The 20906-nt window shown below is 37.1% G+C and overlaps 2 protein-coding genes across 4 annotated transcripts; both read right to left on the bottom strand.

Moving 5' to 3' along the window:
- Positions 1-494: 494 nt before the first annotated feature.
- LOC100701719 (uncharacterized) lies at positions 495-3015 on the bottom strand. Of its 3 annotated transcripts, none has more exons than XM_019364239.2 (6): positions 2874-3015; positions 2424-2762; positions 1881-2237; positions 1570-1701; positions 1358-1416; positions 495-1247 (listed from the first exon to the last, which is right to left on the bottom strand). In XM_019364239.2, exons 1-6 carry the CDS (start codon positions 2914-2916, stop codon positions 1101-1103), a joined length of 1077 nt encoding a protein of 358 aa, XP_019219784.1. In that variant the 5' UTR covers positions 2917-3015; the 3' UTR covers positions 495-1100. The 3 variants fall into 3 exon arrangements, with proteins under 3 accessions (XP_019219784.1, XP_025766131.1, XP_025766132.1); XM_025910346.1 differs by having other exon boundaries at positions 1570-1695; XM_025910347.1 differs by lacking the exon at positions 1570-1701.
- Positions 3016-17166: 14151 nt separating this feature from the next.
- On the bottom strand, positions 17167-19436 carry LOC100702256 (uncharacterized). Its single transcript, XM_013270313.3, has 6 exons — positions 19355-19436; positions 18927-19256; positions 18420-18770; positions 18107-18232; positions 17917-17975; positions 17167-17809 (listed from the first exon to the last, which is right to left on the bottom strand). Exons 1-6 carry the CDS (start codon positions 19395-19397, stop codon positions 17663-17665), a joined length of 1056 nt encoding a protein of 351 aa, XP_013125767.1. The 5' UTR covers positions 19398-19436; the 3' UTR covers positions 17167-17662.
- Between the last annotated feature and the right edge of the window lie 1470 nt (positions 19437-20906).

Genomic DNA, 20906 nt, shown 5'->3' with positions numbered 1-20906 from the left:
TGCATTTTAAGACAGAGCAGGCCCATTAAATCTCCCTTCAGTCCCCTTCAGCTCTGTTTGATCATCTGTCTTCTAGAGTGTGTGTACTTTGTTGTCAGAAGCAAAACCAGCAGCAGGCAGCTATTTATGCAGAGCGGAGAAGAAATCCTGTTTAGAGATGCTCTGCTTGCTTTTAGTCATTCATTCGTCACTCGTAACATTTTATTTCCATCTGCCACCATATTACACGAGATCACTAGAACACACAAACCTGAACATGTGTGATTTTAAAGAGAATATTTATCATCATAACAGAATACATTTTATTTTCGATGGATTTAATTGATTCAATTTTTAGAGCTCGCATGTAGCACAATAAAACTCTAAAAATCACACTAGATTAGTTTGTAACAGGAAAACTGTGGAAATGTATTTATTAATGTAAAGGTACACTTCATTTATACAAATAAGTTACAATCTGTGGTGGAAACCTGAGAAACCAAGCAAGCTTCAGATATCATATGAGTGTTTTATTAAAAATTTTACATAATCCTAATGAACAGACACAAAAGTATTTCATGCAAGCTGATAGAGAAAATGTTTAATCAAAAAGTAAACAGGTTCAAACAGACACATAGCTATTATCTAAACACCTGACATAAACAGCTGAAATATACAAAGAGCTCACACAACAAAATAGCATTTGAGATGTTTCTGTTCAGATTTCTGTATTTATATTACAGTGGTCAAAAAGCAAAACAGAAAGAGTGAAGAAAATGGGACATTAAATTAAAACACACTAAATTCAAAGATTTGATGTCTTGTAGATGTTCCAGACCAAATTTCATGTCTGAAGACATACTTACTTTCACATATTCATAATTCAAATGTTTTTCTTTTCCATTTCAAATATCCAGACTCAGTATGTAATGTTTGGGCATGCCAATATTAAATATCAGTCCCAAGCAGACTTTTTTTTTTTTCATTGAATTATCTTCAGTTATTAAAGGTAAGCCAATTCAATTATTCATATTTTATATACAGTTTTCACAAATACATACATAACACATTAGTTGCCACATAGTGTATTAGTTGATGGCCCAGGGAGATACAAGCTTTGCTTAAGCATCACTTTTTCCACACTCAGAAGCTCTGACATCAGAGTAAATACAAATCTTCTCCGTTGCTCTTGCATTCCTTCTCTCTGCTTTGCGAGTGTTTCTCTTGGTAAAAGTTGGTGCAGCATAAGCCAATGAGTCCTCATGTCTCTGAGAAATACATAAAAATAATTATCAACTTGTATACACATCTGTAGACTAACAATAAACGTTACTGATATATATTTTTCGGTTAGAATGGTTATTACAAAAATTCTTACTTGCTGAATTTGTTGTTCTTCCCTAGTTGTTTCTGTATTTGTTTGTACAGAAAAAGCAGCTGAAAAAAACAACGGGAAATAAAAAAGGAAATAACTGTAAATAGTGACCAGAAACAAATGTTTCACTGTATTTTGCTTTACAAATGAGTAGCAGCTAATAGGACTTTACTGAATATAATTTGAGAAATCAAAACTGAAATAACTCTTCTTACCGGAGGTTTTGTTTTTTTCTTTGATGGTATAAATGAGGAAGGCTATAACAATCAGGTTTATGCTGAGAGCAACACATAGCAGAAAGACAACGGTGTTGGTCTTCTGCAAATCCCAATGATGGACAACTGGAACTATGTTGAAAAAAGCTCTTATTTAATGTGAAGTAATATTGAAATGTGATAAAATATATAATTTATATATAAATTCATCGATTATTATTTGTTGATATACTTCACTTAAATGTCCTCTAGTCAATATTGAATAAAATATGAAAACTGTTTTGGGGTTTGGTTTATAGAAAAACACTTACCTTTGATATCGAGTTTTGTTCCATTTCCAAACAGTATCTCTCCACATGTGGCCACAGCACAGTAATAAGTTCCTGTATCAGACAAGCTGACATTCCTGGAGAAGCTGTAGACACATTTCTGTTGGGACGGAGCCTCAGGACTCCACTCACAGTCATAACTATTGTGTCCTTGACTATAAATTAAACTAGGATGAGATTCATCTGGTTTGGCTCTGTACCAGTACACACGGTCATCTTCTGTACATGTTCTGTTCTCAGAATTAGAGAGGACTGAACACTGCAGAGTTACTGGGTCTCCTGGATGGACTGGATTAGACAAAAAGTCTTGAGTGACACCAGTGATGCCTGGGTCAGGTCCTATGAAAAAAAAAAATGAAAGAAATATGTTTTATTACTTTCAGTTAGATTAGAAAACAATTCAAATATATTAAATCAGTGCATATTTAGCATTTTGAACTGCGAAATGTGCAAATAAACATATTAAAACTGCAACAAATGTTGCTATTCCTGACACATTGGTGTTGCTGTTTCTCTTTCACTTACCTTTGACTCTAAGAAAAGTTCCTTTCAAAAATGTCATCTTGCGCTCTCTTACTTTGATGCAATAATAAACAGCTGTATCACTTAACTGTGCTCTGTTGATATGTAGAACAAAAGTTCCAGGCTCTTGTTTTGTTGTAATATGATGAGTCTTTTCAATAGTCGGAGAGATATTGAGATTATGAGATATTGTTGATCCTAAAACTTCAGGAAAGCTCTGAGAAACAAGTCTGATCCAAAATAAGTTTGTTAAAAGCCAACGGTGATCCCGGGAACAATTTAGAGTCACATTTTGCCCAACAGCAACATTTTTGGCGTCAAAGATCTGATGATCTGAGCATCCTGAAAAATTAATAAAAAACAGAATCATGGTTACAAACAGTGATATAGTCATATAAGCTTTTATATTAATACAAATGGCAACAGTGCAGTGATTAAGAATTCTGTACTTACGCCCAAAATCGATCAGGAGCAGTATATAAAAAATTGTCAGCATTTTGTTTTTTTCCTCTTGACACAGCAGACGTTTGAAGCTGCATTATGAAAGGATTTGTCTACATTTAACCGTATCAAATGGGAGGGAACAATTTTTAGAGCAATCTTATTGGCTTCTCACTGTAGTGCTGTTTCACTGCACTACCACAATGGAAATATGCCATACCCAGAGTTTAAACACATGAAACAACACCAACAACACATTTATGTTAATTTATGTTTGACTCTCATTTTGGTTTTCTTACAGTGGGCTGTTTACAGTAGACAACACATACTATGTTTACAACAGTTTCCTCACATGGAAATCAAAACAGGAAAATACATTATGGCCTTGGTGAGACTGTGTGTGATGTTAGTTAATGTTCCACATTCAGTGTTACAGTAATTTATTGTTACTCATTAGTATATTAAATATCATGTAAACGACACTTCATCTATATGTTATCTACATGAAAAAAACTGCTGTAGTTGATCAACAGTTATTAGGACTGTAAGCTGAGCAAACTTTTTCTCATTCTCATTTCCATCCTTTGTCAGGGACCTGGGCTTGAGCGTCCCAGGGTCCCTGAGCAGTTATGGACTTTTTTATATTTTGTAGAAATGTGTGTGCACTGTGCTGCTGTCCGTGTGTGTGTTCCACACATGTATGTTTAGACAGGTGTGGGTGTGTGCATGTTTGTGGACGGATGTAGTGGTGTCCTGTAGCCGGGGTGACAGGCACCTCCAAGCCTAGTGGGTGTGGCGCGGCTAGGGGGCTGGCCACACCAGATGTCCATGCCATGCACCTGCTACTGATGAGGCTCGTCGGGGGAGCCTCATCAGTTATGAAAATGATGATGGTGCTCCCACCAGCACAGGATGATTGAAGTCAACTCCAAGTTAGTGTGCCTAAGTGTAGTGACGTGCAGTAGTGTATGCCGCTGGAGTTTGGTGTCCTGATGGCTGCCTCTGTTGTTTCTTCCCCAGGAGGAGGAGAGTGGAGCACAGGTGGACAGCAGGCATGGGGAGTGTGAGAGTTTTGGGTGAAGACACGACACAGGAGTCGAGGGAGCTCACGGGGATTATTGTGTTGTCTTATTTACTCCGCTGTATATAAAGCGCACTGTTCATCGCAAGAGTCCTGCATTTGGGTCCTTCCTCCCCACTTCCTGCGGTGGCAGACCGTGGCATCCATTATCATATTCATAGTCATATTTTAACCCAAACCATGTCCTAACCAATTATTTTTGGTGCTAAGGAATCCAAACCAGAAAACTGAGTGAAAAACAAACTAATGAATTATTGGAAACAAAGATAATAGCTATTAAAGATAATATAATAAAGTGGCAAATGTAAACTGCAGCATCCCTGATAATCAGCATCTAAGCATCTATCTTGAAACAGTGACTGGTGCATGAATGCACATCAAAGCACGTCTAAGTTCACACTACTGAGTGTCATATATTTAAAAAATGCTTTTTTTTAAAAAAATTTCAAAGTGAATAAGAACAAGTCTGAATGACATAGTGCAAGTGGAAGTCAGTTATTTGTGTAATAATAATAATAATTTCCCAATGAGTTTGAGTTTTTTTCAAACTTGTTTTTAAAATGATAGTATAATAGACTAAATCGGTTGAACAAGGAGACACTAAAATATATAACTGTGTGCACACAGACAAACATTACTGATTGTTTGATTGCTTGATTGTCATGAAGTTGTCAAATATGAAAATCTATTCCATAAGGTAAGAAGCAAATTAGATACAGTACATCCTTGACAGGTTGCCAGTCTATTGCAGGGCTAACAGATAAATACAGAACCATTCATGCTCACACTCACACCTACGGCCAGTTTAGAATCACAAATTAGCCCAACCACGCATTGGACAGTGGGAGAGTACCTGGAGAGAACCCACACAGATGCAAGGAGAACATTTAAGTTCTACACACAAAAATTCCCCAGGCTAGATTCAAGCCAGGGCCTTCTGACTGTGAGCAACCACCACTAGTGAAAGATTAAGTTCAAAGTAAATAAGAGGTGACTGATCTTTTGTAAAATTCCTATGAGACATGTGTCCCTGTGGGCAGATGAAAAAAAAATATGCCAATAATATCATGTACCTAGCTGACTGAAAATCAGATTCTTTAATTTTGCAGTGCGATGCAGGGCATATCCCAAAATGAAAGCCAGAATAGCTGTCAGTATGTTTTTATGACTTGTCATATTTGAAAATATGCAGCAGTGTGCAAAAGGAAGAACTGTGTAATTTCATTTTTTTTAAATTTTCATTTTAATACTTCATAAATTTTACACCTCTCTTCTACATGCTCTCTTCCACAGCATATATTTTGTCCTGTCTTCCTCATTGCTTGCTCATAGGGAATCATATGATTGTCGGGGTTTTCTCTGTTGTATTACTGTAGAGTCCGCCTTACAATATTAAATGCCTTGAGGCGATTGTTGTTGTCATTTGACACTTTATAAATAAAACTGAATTGGATTAGCCATTTATAAATAAAGCATTATATTAAGTACAAACAAGTTTGTGTATAAAAATGTAAAAACAGGGATGTCACTGCATCAAATCAATAAATCCAATATCCATGATCAATATAAAAATTAAAACTCAATATAATATTTTAATACACTGATAAATGAATGAATCAATATGACACTACCCCAAAAGCTTGATTCTGTTCATCTAGCGTTTTCAGTGGGAGAAACGTTTCGTCACTCATCCAAGTGACTTCTTCAGTCTCAGCTGACTGCAGGTTTCCCCAAACCTTATAAACAGTACATTGCACAATGACTGAAACTAGCACCACTGTGCAATGGGCTGTGAGGTCAGTTCCTTGATCATTAATATGCAAATTCTCGTGACCATTGATCAACAACTACTGATCAAAGACCATTGATGAAAGAGCATTGATTATTGATCAAAGACCACTGATCAATGGCCATGAGTACCATTCACAGAGAGTTGGGGAATGGCTGCCATCACAGCATTGTAAGATGGCGAAAGATGTACGCTTAGGCCGCTTCCACGATTCAGAGATGGTCTTTCCCTTTTCACCTAAATGGCCTCCTTCACTCCCCGCTCAAACCAGTGTTCCTCCCTGTCCAGGATGTGTACATCCTCATCATTGGAAGAGTGTCCACTGGCCTGTAGGTGTAAATAGACTGCAGAGTCCTGGCCTGATGTGTTAGCTCTTCTGTGTTGTGCCATCTGCTTTTCCTGAGGTTGTTTAGTTTCCCTGATGTATAAATCATAGCAATCCCTCTGGTACTCAACAGGGTACACTATATTAAATGGTAAAATGGTAAATGGCCTGTATTTATATAGCGCTTTTATGGTCCCTAAGGACCCCAAAGCGCTTTACATATCCAGTCATTCACCCATTCACACACACATTCATACACTGGTGATGGCAAGCTACGTTGTAGCCACAGCCACCCTGGGGCGCACTGACAGAGGCGAGGCTGCCGGACACTGGCGCCACCGGGCCCTCTGACCACCACCAGTAGGCAACGGGTGAAGTGTCTTGCCCAAGGACACAACGACCGAGACTGTCCGAGCCGGGGCTCGAACCGGTAACCTTCCGATTACAAGGCGAACTCCCAACTCTTGAGCCACGATCGCTCTGTTTTTGTTTGTGGGGGACCAGAAACTTAAGGTGGATCAATTTTTGGCACAGCATGTTTTGGGGTTTAAAAGCCACAGAGACTCGGAGTTTAGAAAAAGATGCGTTTTAAATGTTCTGATACTCCTGACACTTAAGGAATCACTACGGGTTTCTGCTTAGGCAGCAGCTGTCCTTCTCTCCTGGATCGGCTGGAGCTTTCTTTAGGTGCCTTCCCAGCTTTGGCAAATGGGGACAACCAAATTTACTCAGGGCCTTCTTGATGTGATGTTCTTCTGTTTCCCTGGCCAATGTGTCTGTGGGGATGGTGTTCGCTCTGTGTTGTAGCGTCCTGATCCAGTTTATGCTCCAGTGGATGATGAGAGTCAAACCTTAAATACCGATCTGTATGTGTAGGTTTACGGTACACATCAGCTTTTAAATATCCCTCATTACTGATGGAAATCTCACTGTCTAAGAAGGCTAACCTGCCACTTTTCATGTCCTCCCTGGTGAATTTGATGTGTTGGTCCATCGAGTTAATGTGATCCGTGAATTGTGATACGTCCTGAGATTTGATTTGGTGTCATCCACATACCTGAACCAATGACTTGGTGGTGTTCCAGGGTAGGATAGCAAAGCCCTCTTTTCCGCTTCTTCCATGTAAAATTTGGCCACAGTGGGTGAAACTGGGGAACCCATGGCACACCCATGTTTCTCCCTGTAGTACTGACCTTGTATGTGAAATAGGTGGAATTAAGAAACAGTTCCAAAAGCAAATAAACTTGGTCAGTACTGAGAGTGGTGCTGCTGAGGTTGGGGTCATCCTCTAATCTCTTATGAACTACCTCAAACGCTTCAGGGACTAGAACATCCAAGGTGTTCTGGATGTGGTGTTCGGAGCTGCCTACCAAGGGGTTGAGGATCGAAGCCAGAAAGAGATGATATAGGTGACTGATCATACAGACAATTGGTCTTAAAGGTGCACCCTGTTTACCTTTAGTAAACAATACAGACTTGGTGTAGATTCCCCTGGGTATAGCCTGTGGCATGAGGTCCGGTCAATAGCATTGTCTTGTTCTGCTTCAGACAATCTATCACCCTCTTCCTGTAACAACTTTCTGGGTCTCGTTTCAGGGGTTCATAAGTATTTTCGTCACTGAGCAGGTACAAAATCTTCTCATGATAGTCTTTCTGGTTTAGCAATACTGTGCACCTACCCTTGTCTGCTGGAAGGATGATAATGTTGTTGTCATTACTAAGTGATGTGAGTGCCTTCCTCTCCTCCATGTTCATGTTGGATGCTGGGGGCTTTGCAATGCTTAAACAGGCCGAAACTTTCGTCAGTAGTTGCTCTGCTTCCACGTCTGCAACGTTGTTTTTTCAGATTGCTGTTTCTGTGGCTGTGATTAGCTCCACTAGCGGGATTTGTCTCTGTGTCACAGCAAGTTCAGCCCTTTAGCAAGGATGTTTTGCTCTGCTTGGGTGAGTTGTCTGTCAGACAAATTCTTCACCCACTTGTCCACATCCTCAGTGTGGCATCCTTCTCTCTTCTGGCCGCTGAGGACACTCTCCAAATTTTTGCTGTAGTTTCCGACACACAACAAGTCAAACTTCCTTTGTTGCCTGGTCTTAGACTTCTCATGCTGTGCTAGACGAGCCTTCTCGGTGAATTCAAACACCTTTTTAAGAATATTCTCATCTAGAATCTAGAAGTCTCTGTCGCTCCTCTTTAGATTTTAGCACGTTGATGGTAACATTTGTTTGTCTCACCCATTCATGAAGCAGCTGGTGCTGTGCCTCCTGGAGGATTTTTGTTGCCCGAAACCCTTAACTGAAGAGCTCATTTGCAGACTTTTAGAGGTAATCCTGTTTTGTCTGCATCTGAGGCTGAATCTCTGGTGGTTCCTGTAATCAGCCATCTTACGTGCTGTTTGTTCATACCGACGTACTAGCTTTAGGCAGTCCCTGCCAAAGTGGGTTAAAATGTCTTGACGCATGCTCAATCATCCAGGTAAGTAAATCCCAAAAGGTTGATTCTGTTTATCTGGACATAGCATTTTCAGTGGGAGAAACATTTTGTGACAATGCAGAATGACTGAAACGTTAAGTTTCAGTCATAGTACAATGTGCTGATTATAAGTTTGGGGAAACCTGCATTCAGCTGAGACTGAAGAAGTCACTTGGATGAGTGATGAAACGTTTCTCCCACTTTGCTCTGCTTTGCTCGCCTTTCCCCCAATATTTTATTTCAAAAGTGTACTTAACAGTTAGCTAGCACTAACAAAAATACATAAAGAATTCAAAGACAGAACAAAAGTGTCCTTTCGGAACCCTGTGTAGCTTGACAATAACACACTTAGCTGCTATCCCAGTCTTGTTATAAAGTTTAGTATTTCTGAAAGACTAGCATCTTTTTTCACTACACCACAGCTGGTACTAGCAGCAGCAGCCTCCTGTGACTGTGAGGGCTGGTTACTTGTTGTTGCTGATACTACTGTACATGGTGGAACAGCAGCAGCACCGACAGCAGACATGTCGGTCAATTTGACACGTTTTGCTGCATCTATTTTTAGTTTCTTTTTATTATTTTCTTTCAGCTTTTCAGCTCCACATTCTCTCCACTTCTTCCACACTAAACATTTTGTACAAGATGTATGAGTGGACAGCGAAGGTAGAGGAGGGGACAGTAATGTTAAGGAATTTGATCAATGGGCAATCCTGTGTCAGGATTGAAATTAATGAATATACACACATACATTCACCTTTGTGTATGTATGTGTGTATATGTGCATGTATATGTATGTATATACATAAATATATATGTGTGTATATATGTGGTTATACTGTGTCATTAATATATTGTTGTGCTTGAGAGACACCACTGACCGGAACCAAATTCCTTGTACGTTTTTGCGCATATACTTGGCCAATAAACCCGATTCCGATTCTGAATCCAGTGTCAGTAATAAAATTAATGAATCAACAGCTGTCAGTGCTTGTACAGGTGGTTTGCAGCAGCTCTTTAAGATGGCCAATCAGCCCAAAAGTGCTCAGGCCCACTGGGGAAATGCCTGGTATGCCAGATTACCAGTCCTGCCCTGTCACCAGCCAGTCTAGCTGGTAAAGGTGATTTCTGTCTATATCTGGAGTTGCCATCCCTGCATTTTAAGACAGAGGAGGCCCATTAAATCTCCCTTCAGTCCCCTTCAGCTCTGTTTGATTGTCTATCTTCTAGAGTCTGTGTCAGGAGCAAAACCAGCAGCAGCCACATATTTATGCAGAGCAGAGAAGAAATCCTGTTTAGAGATGCTCTGCTTGCTTTTAGTCATTCATTCGTCACTCGTAACATTTTATTTCCATCTGCCACCATATTACACTAGAACACTAGAACACACAAACTTGAACATGTGTGATTTTAAAGAGAACATTTAGCTTGTCTTATTATATGGAGGAATGGTTCAGTCATAACAGAAAACATAAACATGAAAATTGTGATTTTAATGTTGTACTGTTAAAGTTAAAACAGACATTTGTGCTTTATTTTCATTTTATGTTGGATGGATTTAATTGATTCAATTTTTAGAGCTCGCATGTAAAACAATTACAGACTGAAAATCACACTAGACTAGTTTGCAACAGGAAAACCGTGGACACTGGATTTATTAATGTAAAGGTACACCTCATATATACAAATTATTTACAATCTGTGGTGGAAATCTGAGAAAGCAAGCATATTCAGATATCATATGAGTTTATTAAAGCTTCTACATGATCCTCATGAATAAACGTAAAAAATAATTCATGCAAGCTGACAGAGAAAAAGTGCAATCACAAAGCAAACAGGTTCCAACAGGTGCCACATAGATATAACACCTGTTTCTGTGCAGAATTCTGTATTTCTATTACAGTTGTCACAAAGCAAAACAGAAAGAGTGAAGAAAATGGGACATTAAAGTAAACAAATACAGTGGACATTAAAGATACTAAATACAAAGATTTGTTGTCTTGCAGTTGTTCCAAACCAAATTTCATGTCTGATGACATGCTGAACTTACTTTCACATATTCATCATTTAAATGTTTTTCTTTTCCATTTCCAATATCCAGAGTCAGTGTGCAGAGGCTGGGTATGTCAATATTAAATATCAATCCAAAGTGAAGATATATTTTATTTTTGTAATTGAATTCTTTTGAGTTATTAAAGGTAAGCCAATTCAATATTCATATTTTATATACAGTTGTCACAAATACACACATAATACATTAGTTGCTACATAGTGTATTACCTGATGTTGTAGGGAGATGAAAAGAGGCTTTGCTTAAGCATCACTTTTTCCATATGCAAAAGCTCTGACATCAGAATAAATACAAATTGTCTCTGTTTCTCTTGCATTCCTTCTCTCTGCTTTGCGAGTGTTTCTCTTGGTAAAAGTTGGTGCAGCATAAGCCAGTGAGTCCTCATCTCTCTGAGAAATACATAAAAATTATTATCAACTTGTATGCACATCTGTAGACTATCACTAAAAATTAAAGTATTTTTTTCTGTCAGGCTGTTGATTGCAAAATTTCTTACTTGCTGAATTTGCTGTTCTTCACTAGTTGTTTCTGTATTTGTTTTTACAGAAAAAGCAGCTGAAAAAAACAATTTAAAAAACAGGAAATAACTGTAAAGTGATCAGAAACAAATGTTTCACTGTATTTAGCTTTACAAATGAGTAGCAGCTAATAGGACGTTACTGAATATAATTTGAGAAATCAAAAATGAAATAACTCTTCTTACCGGAGGTTTTGTTTTTTTCTTTGATGGTATAAATGAGGAAGGCTATAACAATCAGGTTTATGCTGAGAGCAACACATAGCAGGAAGACAATGGTGTTGGTCTTCTGCAAGTCCCAATGATGGACAACTGGAACTATGTTGAAAAAAGCTCTTATTTAATGTGAAGTAATATTTAAATGCAATACTATTTATAATTTATACATATAAATTCATTTTAATTAGTATTTGTTGATAGACTTCACCTAAATCTTCTGTAGTCAATATTGATTCAAATATGAACAATAATTTATAGAAAAACATTTACCTTCGATATCAAGTTTTGCTCCATTTCCAAACAGTATCTCTCCACATGTGGCCACAGCACAGTAATAAGTTCCCGTATGAGAGGAGCTGACGCTCCTGGAGAAGCTGTAGACACATTTCTGTTGGGACGGAGCCTCAGAACTCCGCTCACAATAATAACTATTGTTTCCATGACTATAAATTAAACTTGGATGAGATTCATCTGGTTTGGCTCTGTACCAGTACACACTGTGATCTTCTGTACATGTTCTGTTCTCAGAATTAGAGAGGACTGAACACTGCAGAGTTACTGGGTCTCCTGGATGGACTGGATTAGACAAAGAGTCTTGAGTGACACCAGTGATGCCTGGGTCAGGTCCTATGAAATAAAAATAAAATAAATATGTTTCATTAAATACTGTTGAATTTAAAAAAAATTCAAATACATTAAAATAGTGTACATATTAAAACTGCAACAATTGTCCAACAAAAGTACAAGAACTGCAAATAATTTTGCTATTCCTGACACATTGGTGTTGCTCTTTCTCTTTCACTTACCTTTGACTCGAAGAAAAGTTCCTTTCAAAAATGTCATGGTTAGCTGACTTTCTTTGATGCAGTAATAAACAGCTGTATCGCTTAACTGTGCTCTGTTGATATGTAGAACAAAAGTTCCAGGCTCTTGTTTTGTAGTAATATGATGAGTCTTTTGAGTAATCGAAGAATCATGAGACATTGTTGATCCTAAAACTTCAGGAAAGCTCTGAGATACAAGTCTGATCCAAAATAATTCTGTTAAAAGCAAACGATGATCCCGGGAACAATTCAGAGTCACATTTTGCCCAACAGCAACATTTTTGGTGTCAAAGATCTGATGATCTGAGCATCCTGAAAATTAATAACAAACAGAATCATGGTTACCAACAGTCATATACTCATATAATCTTTTAGATTAATATAAACGGCGACAGTGCAGTGAATACGAATTCTATACTTACGCCCAAAATTGACCAGGAGCAGTATATAAAAAAATTTCAGCATTTCCTTCTTCTTTTTTTTCACTTTTCAGACAGCAGGCATTTGAAGCTGCATTATGAAAGGATTTGTCTACATTTAACCGTATCGCATGGGAGGGAACAACTTTTAGAGCAATCTTATTGGCTTCTCATTGTCGTGCTGTTTCACTGCACTACCACAATGGAAATATGTCATATACAAAGCTTAAACACATGAAACAACACCAGCAACACACTCATGGTATTTTATGTTTGACTCTCATTTTGGTTTTCTTACAGTGGGCTGTTTACAGTAGACAACACATACTTTGTTTACAACAGTTTCCTCATATTGAAATCAAAACAAGAAAATATGAAGACTTTGTGTGATGTTAGTTAATGTTCCAGATTCAGTTTTACACTATTTTATTATTTATTAGTTTCACACTTAGGACATCTACATAAAAAGTGCTGTAGTGCATCAGTTGTTATTGGGACTGTGAGCTGAGCAAGCTTTTTCTCCTTCTCATTTCCATTTATATTCATATTTATCTTCATATTTATAGTCATATATTAACCCAAACCACATCCTAGCCCAACCCTTAAAGTGCGTTTTGGTGCTAATGAATGCAAACCTCAAAACTGAGTGAAAAACAAACCAATCAGTGAGTGGAAACAAAGAGTAAAAAGTGTCAAATTTAAACTGCAGTCGACTAGTCGACAAACTTCCTGCTCCACTCCTTAATCTCCTAAAGCCCTTTGTTGAACTTTCTTTGCCTGAATTTAATAGAGATATTGTTGAGAACATGTTACCCTCATTCAGAAATAACTGTCAGCTATTTGTAAAGTAAAATATTAGTAGACATACAGTAACTGTGAAACTTCATCAGCTGATAATTGTCTTACCTTCATTAATACCTTTTGAACTCATCATTAAATAAGACAAATTTAGGTTAGATTCATGGTTCTGTGTTAAGGAGCTATATAGATATATTTATATCATCATGCAATTTACCTTTAATACATACACATAAAATTGCACCCAGTTCTCAGGAAACGCTCTGATTATTGGACATTTTTAACATGTCCTTTTCAGTGGAAAATATGTATATGGCAGTCACTGTTTTACCATAATCACCTCTATCAAAGTGAAGAAAACCGTGGATAACTGTGACTGTACACGATTAAACTTCTTTTCATGGAGTACTCAAAATGAATTTTGGTTCTCCTCACATTTAAAAAATACTTTTTTAAATTAAATTAAATTAAGTGAATAACAATGAATGTGCATATCATAATGCAAGTACATGTCAGTTTTATGTGTGTAATGACTTGTTTTTAAAATGCTACAGTGGTAAAGTTAGACTGAAGTGGTTGGACAAGGGATACTTAAATATATGGGTGTGCACACAGACAAACACTACTGAGAAGTAATGCAAATATAATGAGTTTGATTGTGGTGAAGTTGTCAAATTTGAAAACCTATTCCATACGATAAGAGACAAGGTACAAACACTACATTCTAAGACAGGAGTCCAAGTTATTGCTAGCATATAAATACAGATAACCATTCATGCTCACACTCAGACCTACGACCAATTTGGAACCATCACTTAGTCTAAACCCATGCATGTCTTTGGACTGTGGGAGGAAGCCAAGTACCTGGAGAGAACCCATGGAGAGGCAAGGAGACATTCAAGTTCTACACACAAAAAGTCCCCAGGCTAGATTCAAGCCAGGGCCTTTTTCCGATGAGCAATGGTGCTAACCAGCACTGGTGAAACATTAAGTTCAAAGTAAATAAGAGGTGACTGATCTTTTGTAAAATTGTTATGAGACATGTGTCCCTGTGAGCAGATGAAAAAAAAATTATGTGAATAATAACGTACCTAGCTGACTGAAAATCAAATTCTTCAGTTTTGCAGTGCAATGTACAGGGCATATCCCAAAATGAAAGCCAGAATAGCTGTCAGTATGTTTTTGCGACTTGTCATATTTGAAAGCTGTGGCTCATGTTGGTAGCGCTCCACTAAACAGCATGTCTTCATGCATACTGCTGTTCCAGCGATAACGAACAAAAACCAGCAGCAATGCACCATTCGTGACATCAGTGGACTCGTCTAGTTGCAAAGAGAAAAATGAACTACTTTTTATTCTTTCCAGAGGCTGATGCTGTATGTCTAAGGCCATGATAAGGTGGCTCGCAGTGTTGTTTGAGAGTGGGATGGTCAGTAGCTTCTTTGAAGCAGCCTCTCTGGTCATCTCATTACTTTTGGTTTGATTTGAATTTAATAGCTAAATCAAATCTACTTGATTTTAACAGCTAAAACCATGTCAAATAAAAATGATAACATGATGCAATGTAATAGACATTCATTTATTATGTGTATGTGAACCTGCACATAAAAACAAAATGCCAAACTGGTTAACAATTCATGGAACAAAATCAATTCCTCCAGTGTCATTGGATTGCATTAGTCCACAGTCCACACATTGGGCTCTCTGCTCCACCTCGTTTCCTCCATTCAGAAACCTTTACTTCAGGAAGTCAGGGTTGTACTTGCACAAAAATGTTGCCTTTTGGGAGGGGGGCTTGTCACTTTCATCTTCATTTTTGTGTTTTAAGAACTTCTAGATATATTTTGCTAACTGCAAATGTCGGGGAGAGTGTTTTCTTCTGCTTGCTTATTGAGGCTGATTAAACAAATCCCACCAAGTGGTGGGAAGCTGTATTGTAACTGAAATTTTCCTGGATAACAGTAGTCCCTGGTGTCTTCAATTAATAACTTATCCTGCGGGCCTCGCGGCCCACAGGTGTAAAACTAAAAAATTTTGCGGCCCTCAACGTGCGGCTCTTAAGAATCACTCTTCTAGACAGGTTGCCAATCTATTGCTGGGCTAACATATAAATACAGATAACCATAAACACACTCAGACCTATGACCAATTTGGAACCATCAGTTAGTCTAAACCCATGCATGTCTTTGGACTGTGGGAGGAAGCCAAGTACCTGGAGAGAACCCACACCGATGCAAGGAGAACATTCAAGTTCTACACACAAAAAAAATCCCCAGGCTAGATTCAGACTAGGAACTTCTTACTATGAGCAAGAAGCACGATGGTGCTAACCACTACTGGTGAAAGATTAAGTTCAAAGTAAATAAGAGGTGACTGATCTTTCGTAAAATTGTTCTTAAAGACACACAATGTGCCGGAAGAGTAGATAAAAAAAACACTTATTTTGTGATGGACCTAGCTGACTCAAAATGAAATTATATTATTATGCAGTACATGTCCCAAAACCTAAGTTACAAAAACTTGGATTATGTTTTAGTGATTTAACATATTTCAAAATATGCAGCAGTCTGACAAAGGAAGAACTGTGTAGTTTCATTCTTTTCTTTTTCATTTGAATTTTTTAGTTAAGATAGAATCAATGAAATTTACTTTAACTGATTCCATCAAGTTTGTACTTGATGAAAGCTTTTAATGGTTCATGCTCTTATTTAGAAAATCTAAGTAAATGATTAACTTATTCAGATACACATGTACACATATACAGCAAGCTATTTGTAAGTATGTTACTAGAGGTTTTGTGAATTCTCACTTCATACTGTAATTCACAGTTCATTTATGCAGTTTGTAGTTAATTCAGGATTTAGTGTGACCTCATTTACAAAGTCTTTATAAATGAAACAGAAAGGTCGGCACTAACAGTCAGCTGTTGTCACAACAGAAAAAAGAAACAGACAAAGCACAAAGTGACACAGAAAGATTCTGTATTATACAAACATAATTTGCCTAATACAAAACATATGTTTGACCAGGGTCTAAATATGTAATAGGGTTTAAGACAGAGAGACAGACTGAGCAGCGATGACTTTAATTTAAACATACTGAAACATCTTCATTTAAAATATAACACAAATAACGTGATCACAAAACAATAGCGAGTATTTCACAGAGCTTCACAAACAAGTGTAAAGATCACAAACAGTATGTATATTTAACTGATGAAAGCTTTGCTCCCTTGTCACAAGGGATCACCCAATAATGAATGGGAATGCTCATTTAGTTCCCTCCTGCAGTTCCACTTTCCTCTGGTTTGTTGTCAGCTGATTGAAGTCAGCTAGCTTTAGTCAGACAAATCAGAAAATCAAGTCAGGCTCAGTTCCAAAGTGCACCTGAATTAAACAAATAAGTTGTTTTGTGCTGTTTTTAAACAGGTGACCTCAGCTGAATAAAGAAAGAAAAGGGTGTGTGTGATTTTAAAGGGAACATTTATATTGTCTTATTATATGGAGTAATGGTTCAATCATAACAGAATAGATGAAAATGACTTTGTTATTTTAACATTGTACTATCAAAGTTAAAACAGAATTTTGTGCTTTACTTACATTTTATGTTGGATGTATTTAATTAAATCCATTTTCAGAGCTCTTGTGTTGCACATTAACAGACTAGCATCACACTAGCATTACTTTGCAACAGGAAAGATGTGGACATTGTATTTATTAACATAATGTTACTTCTCATATATACAAATTAATTACAATCTGTGGTGGAAATCTGAGAAACCAAGCATGCTTCAGATATCATTTGAGTGTTTTATTAAAGCTTCTGCAAGATCCTACTGAACAGACATAAAAAGCATTTCATGCTGGCTGGCAGAGAAAAACTTGAATCACAAACCAAACAGGTTCAAACAAGTGCCACATGGTTGTTTTCTGAAGACCTGACATAAACAGCTGAAAGATACAAAGTGCTCAAACAACAAAATGGTATTTTAGAATTTTCTATGCAGTTTTTTGTATCTCTGTTACAGTTGTCACGAAGCAAAACAAAAAAAGTGAAGAAAATGGGACATGAATTTTAAAAAAACACTAAATACAAAGATTTGATGTCTTGTAGTTGTTCCAAAGCACATTTGGTGTTTGATGACTTACTGGATTTATTTTCACATAGTCATCATTTGAATGTTTTTCTCTTCTGCTTTTAATATCCAGACTCAGTGAATGAAATCTGGGCATGCCAATATTAAATATCAGTCCAAAGTGAAGATGTAAGGGAGATGAAATACAAGCTTTGCTTAAGCATCACTTTTTCCACACTCAAAAGCTCTGACATCAGAATAAATACAAATTGTCTCTGTTGCTCTTGCATTCCTTCTCTCTGCTTTGCGAGTGTTTCTCTTGGTAAAGGTTGGTGCAGCATAAGTCAATGAGTCCTCATGTCTCTGAGAAATACATAAAAATCTATCAACATAAATGCACATCTGTAGACTATCATTAAAAACTGCTGGTTTTATTTTTCTATCAGGCTTTTTATTGCAAAATTTCTTACTTTATGAATTTGCTGTTCTGCCCTAGTTGTTTCTGTATTTGTTTGTAGAGAAGCAGCAGCTGGATTAGAACAATGTGAAAAAGTGATCAAGCAAATGTTTCACTGTATTTTACTTTACAAAGCAGTTGTTGATAAGTACGACTTAACTGAATACTATTCAAGAAATTGATATAGAAATAACTCTTCTTACCCGATGTTTTGTTTTTTTCTTTGATGATATAAATAAGGAAAGCAATGACAATCAGGCTTATGCTGAGAGCAACACATAGCAGAATGAGAACTGTGTTGGTCAAATCCCAATGACGGACAACTGGAACTAAATGGAAAAAAGCTCTTATTTAATATGAAATAACACTGAAATGTAATAATATTTATAATTTATACACGTAATTCATCAATTATTATGTGCTGATATACTTCATCTAAATCCATTGTAGTCAAAACTAAATAAATTATAAACATTTATATATTTTTATTTTTTATTTTAATAGAAAAACACTTACCTTCTATATCGAGTTTTGTTCCATATCCAAACAGTATCTCTCCACATGTGGCCACAGCACAGTAATAAGTTCCCGTATCAGACGAGCTGATGTTCCTGGAGAAGCTGTAGACACATTTCTGTTGGGAGGGAGGACTCCCCTCACAGTCATAACCATTGTTTTTGTGACTATAAATTAAACTAGGATGAGATTCATCTGGTTTGGCTCTGTACCAGTACACACTGTGATCTTCTGTACATGTTCTGTTCTCAGAATTAGAGAGGACTGAACACTGCAGAGTTACTGGGTCTCCTGGATGGACTGGATTAGACAAAGAGTCTTGAGTAACACCAGTGATGCCTGGGTCAGGTCCTATGAAAAAAAAATGTTTTATTACATTCAGTTAAATCAAAATTTCAAATATATTGAAGTAGTGTGTCTTCAGGAATTGCGCAAATAAATATATAAAAACGGTAAATAATTTTGCTGTGGCTGACACATTAGTGTTGCTGTTTCTCTTTCACTTACCTTTGATTCTAAGAAAAGTTCCTTTCAAAAATGTCATGTTGCGCTTTCTTACTTTGATGCAGTAATAAACAGCTGTATCGGTTAACTGTGCTCTGTTGATATGTAGAACAAAAGTTCCAGGCTCTTGTTTTGTTGTAATATGATGAGTCTTTTCAATAGTCGGAGAATCATAAGACATTGTTGATCCTACAATTTCAGGAAAGCTCTGAGAAACAAGTCTGATCCAAAATAAGTTTGTTGAATGCCAAAGACGATCCCGGGAACAATTTAGAGTCACATTTTCCCCAACAGCAACATTTTTGGTGTCAAAGATCTGATGATCTGAGCATCCTGAAAAATTAATGACAAACAGAATCATATATATATATAAAATTAAATATATATATTACAAATGGCAACAATGCAGTGATTAAGAATTCTGTACTTACGCCCAAAATTGATCAGGAGCAGTATATAAAAAATTGTCAGCATTTTCTTTTTTTTCCTCTTCAGTCAGCAGACGTTTGAAGCTGCATTGTGAAAAGATTTGTCTACATTTAACCGTATCAAATGGGAGGGAACAATTTTTAGAGCAATCTTATTGGCTTCTCACTGTAGTGTTGTTTCACTGCACTACCACAATGGAAATATGCCATACCCAGAGTTTAAACACATGAAACAACACCAACAACACATTTATGTTAATTTATGTTTGACTCTCATTTGGTTTTCTTACAGTGGGCTGTTTACAGTAGACAACACATACTATGTTTACAACAGTTTCCTCATATGGAAATCAAAACAGGAAAGTGTATTATGGCCTTGGTGAGACTGTGTGTGATGTTAGTTAATGTTCCACATTCAGTGTTACAGTAATTTATTGTTTCTCATTAGCATATTAGTTTTCATGTAGCTGACACTTAGGTGATGTGTATCAGCTTTAGTCAGGAGTTAGAGAATCAAGTCAGGCTCAGTTTCAAAGTGCACCTGGATTAAAGAAAGAAGTTAAGTTGTTTTGTGCTCTGCTTTCACACAGGTGCACTCAGCTAAATAAGGAAAGAACAGGGTGTGGTCTGTTTATCTGCACAGTAAAACCTCAGATCACTTCAGGGTATGGAGGTGATCAGGTTCAGGGGTGGCTTGCTATCTCCTTCGCCCAGAAGAATCCCAAAGCAAATGGCATTTTCATGGAATCTTAATTTTATATAAAACAGAGATGTTACTGCATCAAAGAAATAAATTCAATAGCCACTACTAAATATAACATATGTGTGGATTTCGTGCTCCGACTTTATGATAAAAGTTGTGTTTATATTCATAATGGCCACTGAATCTTGGCATTTCTTGATTTAATGCAGCAACATCTGTGCTTTATGCAGCCTGTGGTTTTCAGACTCCAATGATATTCCGTTTGCTTTGGTTCTCCATTATGAAGGAGATAGGAACAACATGGTCATGAACCTGATCACCTCTTTATTCTGAGGAGCTGCACACAGTTTGCATTGTGCTGGTGAAGGAGACCATCCATGACTTTGTTGATTTCATCTGAATTACTTGTACAGAAGAAATTTCAAATGCTCAAATGTTGCAAAGACATTTTGATTTACAGTTTAATATGATGGATACTATGTGGTGTTTACGCTGTATCGCTTTATGCTTTGCCTGTTTGTTGTTTTGATTTTTGTTTTTTTTGTTGTGAAAACAGCTGAGACTTGTTTGTGTCTTGAGGTCGTGTTCACCTCTCAGTGTCATTTATTAAGGCTTTGTTAGACATAGACTTAAAATGACTTGAATGAGGTCACACAACTAATTCACTTGTTTGGGGGAAATTGTAAAGGCAACAGAAGGGAAGAGAACCTCCAGGAAGAAGATCTCTTCTGCTGTCGTATGGTTGATATGGCTCACTTGGCTGAGGTCATGGTACTCCTTGGGAACAATATATAAATCAGTTGAGTTTGAGGTGATAGTTGTGCAAAATAAGCTTCAGCATTTAGTTGGTCT

This window comes from Oreochromis niloticus, linkage group LG2 (assembly GCF_001858045.2).
Source record: "Oreochromis niloticus isolate F11D_XX linkage group LG2, O_niloticus_UMD_NMBU, whole genome shotgun sequence".
Lineage (NCBI taxonomy): Eukaryota > Metazoa > Chordata > Actinopteri > Cichliformes > Cichlidae > Oreochromis > Oreochromis niloticus.
Note: the sequence above shows the minus strand (reverse complement) of the source record. Positions and strands in the feature narration are given on the sequence as shown.

Bases quoted from the DNA above. Each gene is read 5' to 3' on its own strand.
- LOC100701719 (XM_019364239.2), bottom strand. From the start codon at position 2,916: ATGCTGACAATTTTTTATATACTGCTCCTGATCGATTTTGGGC. The intron at 1,702-1,880 runs GTAAGTGTTTTT...TTTTCAACATAG, and splicing joins AACAAAACTCGATATCAAAG to TTCCAGTTGTCCATCATTGG. The intron at 1,248-1,357 runs GTAAGAATTTTT...TGTATTTCTCAG, and splicing joins AAGAACAACAAATTCAGCAA to AGACATGAGGACTCATTGGC.
- LOC100702256 (XM_013270313.3), bottom strand. From the start codon at position 19,397: ATGCTGACAATTTTTTATATACTGCTCCTGATCAATTTTGGGC. The intron at 19,257-19,354 runs GTAAGTACAGAA...TTAATTTTTCAG, and splicing joins GCTCCTGATCAATTTTGGGC to GATGCTCAGATCATCAGATC. The intron at 18,233-18,419 runs GTAAGTGTTTTT...TTTTCCATTTAG, and splicing joins AACAAAACTCGATATAGAAG to TTCCAGTTGTCCGTCATTGG.